The sequence below is a fragment of the Arvicola amphibius genome, chromosome 12, assembly GCF_903992535.2.
Source record: "Arvicola amphibius chromosome 12, mArvAmp1.2, whole genome shotgun sequence".
Lineage (NCBI taxonomy): Eukaryota > Metazoa > Chordata > Mammalia > Rodentia > Cricetidae > Arvicola > Arvicola amphibius.
The window spans coordinates 61286579-61298823 of record NC_052058.2 but is presented as its reverse complement, the minus strand read 5'-3'; the positions used below and the strand labels follow the sequence as shown (position 1 = coordinate 61298823).

General features: G+C 39.0%; 1 protein-coding gene across 4 annotated transcripts in view; it reads right to left on the bottom strand.

Moving 5' to 3' along the window:
* Positions 1-4509: 4509 nt before the first annotated feature.
* The window catches only part of Rabgap1l (RAB GTPase activating protein 1 like), a 639610-nt gene continuing 631874 nt past the window's right edge, over positions 4510-12245 (bottom strand). For all 4 annotated transcript variants that reach the window (XM_038349609.1, XM_038349603.1, XM_038349605.1 and 1 more), the window contains one exon: positions 4510-9776. In XM_038349609.1, the coding sequence (XP_038205537.1) occupies positions 9624-9776 (153 nt within the window). In that variant the 3' untranslated portion in view covers positions 4510-9623. The remainder of the gene's footprint in view (positions 9777-12245) is intronic.

Below are 12245 nucleotides of genomic sequence, written 5' to 3'. Positions count from 1 at the left end.
TTGATAAAGGAGCTAAAAGTACACAATGGAAGAAAGAAAGTGTCTTCAACAAATGGTGCTGGCATAACTGGATATCAACCCGTAGAAGAATGAAAGTAGATCCATATCTGTCACTAAGCACAAAACTCAAGTCCAAATGGATTAAAGACCTCAAAAATCAATCTGAACACACTGAACCTGATAGAGGAGAAAGTGGGAAGTACTCTACAACAAATGGGCACAGGAGACTGTTTCCTATGTATAACCCCAGCTGCACAGACATTAAGGGCAACATTGAATAAATGGGACCTCCTGAAGCTGAGCAGCTTCTGTAAAGCAAAGGACACTGTCACTAAGACAAAAAGGCAGCCTACTGACTGGGAAAAGATCTTCACCAACCCCGCAACAGACAAAGGTCTGATCTCTAAAATATATAAGGAACTCAAGAGACTAGACTTGAAAATGCTAATGAACCCAATTAAAAAATGGGGCACTGAACTGAACAGAGAATTCTCAACAGAAGAAGTTCAAATGGCCAAAAGACACTTAAGGTCATGCTCAACCTCCTTAGTGATCAGGAAAATGCAAATCAAAACAACTTTGAGATATCATCTTACACCTGTCAGATTGGCTAAAAATCAAAAACACCAATGATAGCCTTTGCTAGAGAGGTTGTGGAGTAAGGGGTACACTCATCCATTGCTGGTGGGAATGCAAACTTGTGCAACCACTTTGGAAAGCAGTGTGGCAGTTTCTCAGGAAATTTGGGATCAACCTACCCCAGGACCCAGCAATTCCACTCTTGGGAATATACCCAAGAGATGCCCTATCATATTACAAAAGCATTTGTTCAACTATGTTCATAGCAACATTATTTGCTATGAACAACATTAATAGCCAGAACCTGGAAACAACCTAGATGTCCTTCAATGGAAGAATGGATGAAGAAAATGTGGACTATATACATATTAGAGTACTACTCAGCGGTAAAAAACAATGACATCTTGAATTTTGCATGCAAATGGATGGAAATAGAAAACACTATTCTGAGTGAGGTAACCCAGATCCAAAAAGATGAACATGGGATGTACTCACTCATAATTGGTTTCTAGCCATAAATAAAGGACATCAAGCCTATAATTTGGGATTCTAGAGAAGCTAAATAAGAAGGTGAACCCAAAGAAAATCATATAGTTATCCTCCTGGATATTGGAAGTAGACAAGATTGCAGGGCAAATTTGGGAACTTGGGGGTGGGGTGTGATGGGGGCAAGGGGAGATGGGGAGAGAAAAGTGTGAAGTGGAGGATGGGGAGAGCTTGGGGGAATGGGATGGTTGGGATATAGGAAGGGTGGATATGGGAGCAGGGAAGTATATATCTTAATTAAGGGAGCCATTTTAGGGTTGGCAAGAGACTTGACTCTAGAGGGGTTCCCAGGTGTCCAGGGAGATGCCCCCAGCTAGTTCCTTGGGCAGCTGAAGAGAGGGAGCCGGAAATGGCCGGATCCTATAGCCATACTGATGAATATCTTGCATATCACCATAGAAGCTTCATCTGGCGATGGATGGAGTTAGAGACAGAGCCCCACATTGGAGCACCGGACTGAGCTCCCAAGGTCCAAATGAGGAGCCGAATGAGGGAGAACATGAGCAAGGAAGTCAGGTCCGCGAGGGGTGTGCCCACCCACAGAGATGGTGGGACTGATCTAATGGGAGCTCAGCAAGGCCAGCTGGACTGGGACTGAACGAGCATGTGATCAGACCCGACTTGGGGAGCAGTTGTAGATAGTTTGTTCATCTCATACAAGGAAGCCACCCTGACTTCCCTGCAGCTATGGATTGTAACCTGGAATTGTGGGCCAAATAAACTCTCGTTCTCTTTTTATATTTAATATATATATTCTCACAGCAACAGGGAAGAAAACCAAAAATGGTCTTTTCCAGGACGTTTGGAAGTCAAATCCTAGATGTTGAAGAAAGGTTTTTACATTCTTTGTTTCAGATTCAGTTTCAAGGTCTTACTGGCTTTTAGGTTTTGGGTTCTTAGAGTTCTCATGTCTAATCAGGGACTGGGATGTCTAACTAATAGCAGTGCTTAGAAACTAAAGATACAAAAAAGGGCACATTTCCTATAAATGTATGCATTTATCTGCATATATGCCATAAATAGTAGTTCTGATTTTTATTCAAATATCTGTACCTTATCAAATATCAAATAACGGTACCTTAGACCTCATATTACAGAAATAACCTATTTCTAAATTCTAACATTCTAAAAACTCATATTCTGAAAACAGTTCTGTTTTCTTAGCACCCTCAACTCCCTAATTATTACTATATCAATACTGCAGTCATAAGACATCTTTTCTCTTTGTACTGGCCTGTAGGTATAGATTTATGATCTTCAGTTTTACCATTCTCTTAAAGACTAGGCTAGTTTCTAGGCTGTTGATTATTTACTTCACCTACGTAGCAAGATATGAACCTAAATTTCTCCACATAATACTGATTATTACCATTCTCTTCTATTGCATTTTCTTTCTTTTTTTAAAAATTCAATAATCTTATGTCAGTTCACCTACATTTTTTTTAGCTTTTTTTAAAAATATGGGTTTTTTTATATTTAAAAATTTCCATCTCCTCCCCTTCTCCTCCCCCCTCCCTCCCCTCCCCTCCACCCATAACCCCCTCCCTCCTTCTCCAGGTCAGGGAGCCATCGGGGTTCCCCACTCCATGTTAAGACCAAGGTCCTCCCAACTCCCCCCAGGTCCAGGAAGGTGATCAACCAAGCTGAGAAGGCTCCCACAGAGCCCGTCGATGCAGAAGAATCAAAGCCCAGCACCTTTGTCCTTGGCTTCTCAGTCAGCCTCCACCGTCGACCACATTCAGAGTCCGGTTTGGTCTCATGTTCCATCAGTCCCATTCCAACTGGAGTTGATGATCTCCCGTTAGTTCTGTCCCACCGTCTCCATGGGTGAACGCACACCTCACAGTCCTGGCCCTCCTCATGCTCTCTCTCCCTCTGCTCCCCATCAGGACCTTGGGAGCTCAGTCCGGTGCTCCAATGTGGGGCTCAGTCATTTTCTTCATCTATCGCCAGGTGGAGGTTCTATGGTGATATGCAAGAAATTCATCAGTATGGCTATAGGAACTGGCCTTTTCAGGCTCCCTCTCCTCAGCTGCCCAAGGAACTAGCTGGGGGCCTCTCCCAGGAAACCCGGGAACCCCTCTAGAGTCAAGTCTCTTGACAACAGGGTTGCATTTTCTTTCTTAAGATTTATTTTTAATGTGTGAGTGTCCCATTTACACTTATGTATGTGTGCTATGTGAATGCAGTGCCTGTGCAGGCCAGAAGAGGGGGCATCAGATGTCCTAGAACTGGAGTTACAGATGGTTGGGAGCTATCAGATGGGTTCTGGGATGCCGGGTTCTCCAGCAGATAGGGCTGAGGCAGAGCCAATTCTGCTAATCATCTCTCCCTGGGGCTGAGAGGGATAGTGAGTGTTGAATGACCCAGATTAAGCTGGGAGTCACTTTATTGCATCAGGGAAGGAACTTATATAGGGCTGAGGTAGTGGGGAGAAGTCTTGGGATTGGGGTGAGGTGGAGTGAGGAATAAGGACCACATCAGTGGTTGGTGGGAAGAGGTGGGCCTAGGTCAGGCTGTGCTGAGTCACTCCTCTCCAAACTCAAATTAGGCTCAGGAAGTTCACTGGGCCTCACCAAACTCAAGTTAGGCTTAGGAAGTTACACTGGGCCTCATGAGGCCCAACACTGGGAAACAATCCATGGTCCTCTACAAGAGGAGTAAATTTAACCACTGAGTCATTTCTTGAGCCAGCACTTCATTTTCTTTTAGCAAGCATTTTAAATACACTTCAAGTCTCACATCTTAAGGGAGTCAATAAAACAAACTCAATTTGGCCCCTTTAGTTGTTGACAGAAGTGCCTGTACGCCATTTAGAAGCCAAACTCCATAGGCATAGTCATCAGATGCCTAGTCCAAATCAGCAACAGTCAAAAGTGAAAACCTAGTGGATATGCTTTTAGAAGCTAGAAAGCATGTTTTTGGAGAAAAAAGCATCAGATAATTAACACCTGGAAAGCCAAGCAAAAGTGATTTTTGGAGCCAGTTGCCTGGGTTTTAGCGCCTCTTCAGGTCTCTTTGGCCTTATTTCATTTGAAATCATTGCCTTTAAAGGTTATTAAAGTAGCTCAAGATGATCTTCTTTACTTGTCCTCAATAGGCCATTGGCACTAGTACTATACTGTCATTCTGCCATGCTGGATCCTGGAGCAAACTTCTATATGTTTTTGTAGTCAGAAGTTTCTGTCCTGCCCTGTCCCATAGCCATTCAGTCCCAAATAAACATTTTATTAAACCATTACGAGTGACAAATCTTTACACTGTACAAGGGCATTATCCCACAGCATGTCTTCTTTCTAAGCCTACTAACATCAGTAAATGTTATATAAACACTATGGCCCAATGATTCAAAATAAAGTCAACTTGAAAAAAATCAGACACAGGGACTTTAAAACAGATGTTTATTACTGTTTAATGGGACCAAAGGGGCAACACGAAGCATTGAAAACATCACTGGCTCACAAAAACAGCCACCTTGTTACCTTCTTGGTCACATTTGTCTTTTCACAATGTTTCATTCACACATCTACACAAGATACCAATCCAATTCAAGTTCATAACAATTATAAAAGTAAACATTTATTGAGACAATGTACAATAAATTGCACTTTCTTAACAAGCATCACATTTACATTAATAGAGTGTACTATACATAATACATGGCATTATGGAAACAACTAATTGGTCAATGTTTATAGAGGAAGAGATTGATGGCTAATGTTGCTTTTATAGTCAATTAGCACTTCCAGACTAATCAACTCCTTTATTCTAACCTGTTTTCATTGTAGATGCTAGGGAAAACCATGTCTCATAAAAACAGACAGCATAAGGTTTGTACTATATCCTCAGTAAGGCATAAGCAGGAGTTGGAATGAAAAGAATGCGGTTAACAAAAATCTTCCCCCTAATTTGAACTAAGAATCCATGCATTATGCAAAATGTCAAGAACAGCAAAATTAATATAGAAGGCCATTGGGACATCTTGGATTCTAGGATCATCTCCAGCTTTATTCTTGTGATTTCATGACATTAGTCTTTTGATGCATTTATATTCTCAAAAATCAGTTTTTAATATCTTTTCTGTATGTAATAGAGTTATTCAAAGTTGTAGTTTAGTGAAAAGAATCTTATGTTAATCAGTTGCCAATAAAAAGTAATTCATTTTCTTCTCAATGATTCATTTTTCTTAAACCTTTCAAATACAGTTAATGACAAACCAGAGATGAGGGCAGAATGAGGGAAATACATTGATGGAGACAGTTTTATAGCAGGTAGCATGTTTTATTGGAGGTAAGCTCAAGATGTAAGTTTTTGTTTGTTTTAAGAGGAAATTGAGAATAATATACAGGACAGCTGGCTAGTCACTTAAATTCTATAAACATCTACTTTTCTTACAATTTGAGATCAGGATCACTTGTTGAGGTATAGTCCATATGGGGATCCTCATGTTTGCAGAATTTGAAAGTTAAGGAAATAGGTAACATAAAGTGCCTTGCATGTATTACATATAAGCCACCATAAGAAAGAAAGAATGCTCAATGTGGCCCTCAGCACAAAGACTAGACAGAATTTTATGCTTGGCCATTGGAAGCAGGCCACAGAGCTGCTGTCTGGGCTTCCAGATTTGATCACTATTTCTTGAAATCTAATGTGTATTTGGTTGCATGGTATCTAGGTAAACAAAAGAAACAGGGATACCCTATAAAATTTCAACACACACACACACACACACACACACACACACACACACACACACAGTGCACACATGCAGACGCATCCCTAACTATTCAAACCATACAACAGAATTGTTCATTATCTCATTTGCGAGATATTAAAGCAAGAGAATCATCTATTGTAGAGTATTATAAAGAATAAGTTATGTAATACAATCATTTTCTAAGTTTTTCTTAGAAGATAAAACTAAGTCTTTTTAAAATGTTCTTTCTGTCCACTTAAAGAAGTCCTAAAATACAGATAACCACCGTAATGTTGGATGCACTGGTTTGGTGAATTCATTAGCAGACTTGATTTCATTGAAAGCACAGGAAAGCTAAGTCCTGATATTAGCTACACATTTGATTTCTTTTTTGTTGTTTGAAACAGGGCTTGGTTAGCTTGGAATTCACTGTGTAGCCCACGCTTGCCTTGATCTCACAGGCATGCCTGTACCTCAGCCTCCTGAGTGTAGGGATTGTGCGTGTGTATCACCACAACCAAAACTGATTCTTGATCTAACAGACTAAAGGTCTAAAGTTTTATCTGCTGCTCCCTCTCACCTGTATATTGTTTCAGTGTTCTTACTTTAGATAAGAGATGAAACCACTAGTTACAAACCGGAAAATAGTTGAAATGGAGTAGGGGTTGGAGAAAAATAAGTATATACTGTAGGAAAAGTGAACATTTTAAAAAAACAAATGAAATAAAAATTGAAATCTCATCAGCAGTACAAAAGGGGTCTTTTCAACATTATTAGGTAATTCAAGAAAGCCAAAGAAAAAGAAATTACTAATTTAATAGATGGTGAGGGGATGACAGATATGTATGAAAAAATAGGCTATAGGCCTATGTGGCATTTCCATTACTGGTTCTGATAGGATCTCATATACTGAAGTGTAGTGAACCAAGAATTTCTTTACATTAAATTACATGTACTAAAAATAACCAAAATGTGACTTGGCTCAGGGTGTGTACTAAACATAGGCACTCCAAAATTCAGTGTGGTGTCTTTAGCTTTGAGAATATACTGCAACTATCAAGTGATAAAAGGCAATGAATGAGTTGAATCTTCACTGTATTCTGTAGAATGCAATGAGAAGAGAAATGATCATTCCCAGATGCTGCAAATATTAGCACTTTAGGAGTGCTTATGATAATGTAAATGTTAGGAAAGGATGAAAGAAAGTACCATGTTTGAAAATTTCTTGGGTAACTGGCTGATTTATTTTTTTCTATAAGGAATTCAAGAGACTAATTTTGGCTGTTATGGTACCTGCCTATAATCTCAGCATTTGGAAGGCTGAAGTAGGAAGGTTTTAAGTTCAAGGCTAGCTTAGACTACGTAAATGGAACCTGTCTCAAGAAAAAAAATGCAATTGTCAAATATATAAAATAGTAAGTGAAATTATGATGAACATTTGCTTTATGTTGGTGTTCTGGAGTTCTCAAGCAATAGTAAGGAATGTATAGTTTTGGGTGCTGCTATGGTGAAATAGTGAACAAGAAATCACATATTACTTCTTCATTTTTCTTTCCAATCTTTACTGCTGCTACTAACGCAAAGATGCTATAATGCAGGGCAGTTTAAACATAATACCAAAATACCAATATGCCTGCCCAAGTATCATATGGTACTGGAGAACAAAAAAGATTATGTATTGCCATTATGTCTTTTATAAGAGCTAGATGAAAACTCAAAGATATATTTAACTCTTAAAATATATGCTCCTGGTAATTTTGTTTAAACAGAAAAAGGAAAGGAGCCATGAACCTGAAAAGATTCCTGATATAGACCCATTCTGTTTCCCTTATTTACCATTTATGAAAATTATGCAACTTAGGTATTGTGTGGAATGTATTTATTTTCAGAGGTTAGAAGAGCTGTGGATGGAATAAGAGGTTCACAAAAGTTCATCTGAATTTAGCTGGCCATTTGAAAAAGCAACTGTTCCAGGGCTTTCTGGAGTCAAAGTGCACAGTACCAATAAAGCTAACTGACTGCACTAAATGATTGATAGAAATGATGTAATGTTCTAGCCATTATATTTTATAGAAAAAATAGCTTATTTAAACCACTATGCAGGGAATTTTATGTCAACAGACATATCTGGAGTGCTGAGTTATTGCCTTTTGGTAAAAACAAAACAATCTTCTGATGAAAGACACCAGAACTAAAACAGAAATTTCTATAAGGAAGTTATTGTTTAATAAGTGTAACATATCAACCATATCAGTTTCATGGCCTGTTGGTGATAGAGACATTTAGATATTAAAGAAATTTTACTTACTAGAACTCAAAAATGATTTTAGAAGAAAGGGTCTATCACGAGCAACCTGAAGGTGGTGGTGGTGGTGGTGGTGGGGCTCCATCTGAGGCTTACCTCTCGAGTGTGTATTACAGTTACAACATATGGCACAGAGGAGAACTGCTCTGGTACTACACAGTTTAAGATACTTTGAAAACAGTATGCTTAACAATGAAGCCAAAGATTAATATGAATAAATGTTACTGTACATGACCTGCAGTATTTTGCTTGTTGTAAAGGGACCAGAGACCTCCATAATAGCTTAGAAAACAGAAAAATTAGTTTTGTTCTTACCAAAGAATTTCTTGTAAGGGCTATTTATACAGGCATGTCATATATAATTGAAAAAATATTTGCACCAATTTTTTAACAGTAACCTTATCTTTGCATGAGTTAAGTATTTCTATAAAGATTTAGTCAATCAAAAATGTGAAAAATGCACTTATTTTTCTTTATTCCCAGGTGTGCAGGGCACACTATTTTAGGGTTATTAGGGAGAAGTTAGAAAAGTTGCCTAACACTAACGTGCTAGGAAGCTTCCTTTAACTTCTTGGCAATATCCCAGCCTTTAGTAAAGTACAGAATATCAGTGTTTGCCTTAACGAGTTTGTCAGCATCCAATGGCTCAGTACTATTCCACTAAAGTACAATGACTAACATGGACCTTTTTTAGACTTCTCCAATGAAGGGTCCCTAAGTCTGCAACTTACAGTATCCATCTTTGAGGTTATATTTGCCACAAGTCACCTCTATGTTCATACAAAGGCACATCAGGAGAATGAGCCCCATGTAGAGTCCTTAAAAGGGCCTGCTAGAATGCTAGAGCCAAATGACTGTATTGCACATTTACTGAGTCTCTATTTACCTAGAGTGCAGTAGCCCATCTACTCCAGCTTGGCACTCCATTTCCAAAGGTAACCAACTCAAAATAATATGGGGGAACTTTCAAGCCAACCCCTGGTCTGTTCTTTTCAGAGTAGCACTACTCTGGAAGTCACTATCAGTGGTCATGTACAGTCCCACAGTGTGCTTTATCTGAATAATCCTGGAACATTAGAGAAGTTAGGTATCCCTTGAAAAACAGAATTCTGTGACAAAGATCTTACCATTTTAACCTTGGAATAACATGTCTCCATTTTTATGTGAGATTAAAAAAATGAATAATTAATTCTAAACAAAAGCATTTAGTTCTAGATTACTTATTTCCAACTAAATTCCAGGCATATAAAACAATGTGTAATACTATGACAGATGTGAATGTGGCTTTCCATGAAGAAGCTGGGAAATAGATATTCAACATAAATCAGGTCAGTTTAAATATCATCCCTTTGAAAAATGTCATACACGAAAGACAGAGCTACTACAGATTCTAACTTGCTTTCTGGTCTCCTTTACTTTCTTTCAAAGGGACAACAGGAAGAACTCTTGGTTTCTGTTGTTTTGATCATTGTGCTCTGTGCTTGGCTGAGGCTAGAGCTATGTGCTCTCCTTGGGTGGCTGAGGAGCCTGTGGTGGCTGTAGGGGCTGGGTTCCTGTGGCTGTTTTGATAGAGTTCAGGGTTTTGCTAAACCAAGAGTTTTTTGCAGCTTGTATTTCATTCATAAGCGCTCCTCTCTGATGCTCTAGTTCCTAATGGAAGAAGAAGATCACAGGTTACATAAATGCCAGAAGAAATTAAGAGCTACTGTTTAGATTCACCAGGCCTCTGAAACCCACCCTCCCTCAAAGCCCGGGGGATATTCAGTTGGCTTCTTAATGGAAAAGTTGAGAGTTAAAACAGTTACCAATGAAAACGAGAATCCATGCTTTCTATGAACAGTAAAATTAACCACATTTTATTTTCCCTACCTCCCTGCCATTTAGGTCCAAATTTAGGTTTAGGTTGCAATTGAAGATTACATGTTTAAAACCACAAATAAATGTGAGTAAAATGAGTTTCAATTTAAAAACTGCCCTTGAGAACATTCAGGTTCCAGACTAGACACACTGCTGAGGATCTCTAATGCAGCCGTGGGATGGGGTTACTGGTAAAAAGCAAAGAGATCAGTCCACACGGAAGCCAGGCCTGTTTCCTGATTGCTATTATCCCATGTGGAGAGATCAGTCCACAAGGAAGCCAGGCCTGTTTTTCTGATTGCTATTATCCCATGTGGAGAGAAGGAAGGCAAGAACCACAGAGGTGTTTGGCCTGTCATTTTCAAATCAGTCAACAAAAACGACCAAGTGAAGGACCCGAGACAAAAATTTCAGGGTAAACTAGGGGGAGGGGAAGCACACTATAAAATATGACTTTCAGGGGCTGGAGAGATGGCTTAGTGGTTAAGAGCACTGCTTGCTCTTCCAAAGGTCCTGAGTTCAATTCCCAGCAACCACATGGTGGCTCACAACCATCTGTAAAATATGACTTTAATTATTAAAAATTTATTTAAATTATGTTTGTGTCTATGAATACATGCTATAAGATGTGATGGTTCAGGATACATTAGGGATACAAAATGTACCAACCACATGCAGGATCATCATAACTTTAACGAAAGATAGTATTTCTAAAGTCCAGCTTCTTTTTAAAGAATAGGGTTTCACTACATAACCCAGGCTGGCCTCAAATTCTCAGAGATACTCCTGCCTCCACCACCTGAGTGCTGGGATTAAGGGTGGGTGCCTCGATGTTTGATTCAGTCTAGCTTCTTTTTTTTTTTTTTTTTTTTTTTTTTTTTTTTTTTTTTTTTTTTTTTTTTTTTGGTTTTTCGAGACAGGGTTTCTCTGTGGCTTTGGAGCCTGTCCTGGAACTAGCTCTTGTAGACCAGGCTGGTCTCGAACTCACAGAGATCCGCCTGCCTCTGCCTCCCGAGTGCTGGGATTAAAGGCGTGTGCCACCACCGCCCGGCTCAGTCTAGCTTCTTAAAGTATGTGTTGAGACCCTCTATCATGTGGGGTCATGTAAGTGAATGTAGGAGCGGGGAAAACCATGGCAAAAATTTGGCAATGTTAAAAAATTCAAAACCGAATGCATAATGAATCTGAGGTGTTTCTGTCTACACTTGTACATATTCCATCATGTGACTTCACTTCCGCCTTAGTTCTGAACACAACATGTGCATGTTGCACTGGGCAGGCCGTCATGGCAATCAGCACCAACAAATGCTACTTCAAACACTTTGGCTCAGATTTTAGACAACTGTATGTTATGTGTTGCAGTGCTTTTTATTGTACATACAAAACTTTCTGTTCTTATAGAAACATTGTAATCTGCTGGATAGTGGTGGCGCACGACTTTAATCCTAGCACTTGGAAGGCAGAGGCAGGCGGATCTCTGTGAGTTTGCGGTCAGTCTGGTGTACAGAGCTAGTTCTAAGACAGCCAGGGCTACACAAAGACCCTGTCTAGAAAAACCAAAAAATAGAAAAAGAAACATAGAAACTATTTTTACTATTTTCCACCATTCCTCAGCACGTAAATATCAAATTGATATATCTTTGGATTGTATTGTGTTAGACATGTTGTCTGAGGGCTAGTAAAGAGCACTCGCTACTCTTCTGGAGGACCCAGGTTCAATTCCTAGCACACACATGGTAGTTCATAACATCTGTAAAATTCCATTTCCAGGAGATCCAGTGAGCTTTTCTATCCTCCACAGGCACTGCACACATGTGGTGCACAGACATGCATGTAGGCAAAACACCCATACATACATTAACAGACAAATACACACAAATTTAAAAAAAGTATATATATACACACACAGCTCTTTGAGTTGCTGGCAAATTTCATTAAAAATAAGCCATGAAATGAGTTTTGTCTTGAGATTGGAACAGAATTTATAGTTTCTGAAATGGCCTAGAACATATTTCTGACATCCTGGTATTATGTATTTATTTGAAGTGGCATTCTCAGAATTGACAATTACAAAATTAAACTATGAATCAACTCTAAAACACTGAGAATATTTCTTTGTCCCATAGTATGAAATATTCAGCCAAAATTTATTTTATCAAAATAAGTATGCCATGCAGACAGAACACTGTATACACAATAAATAAATCTTAAAAAAAGTAAGTATGCCATCTTATGAACCAAATTTACTTTCATCTTCAATCA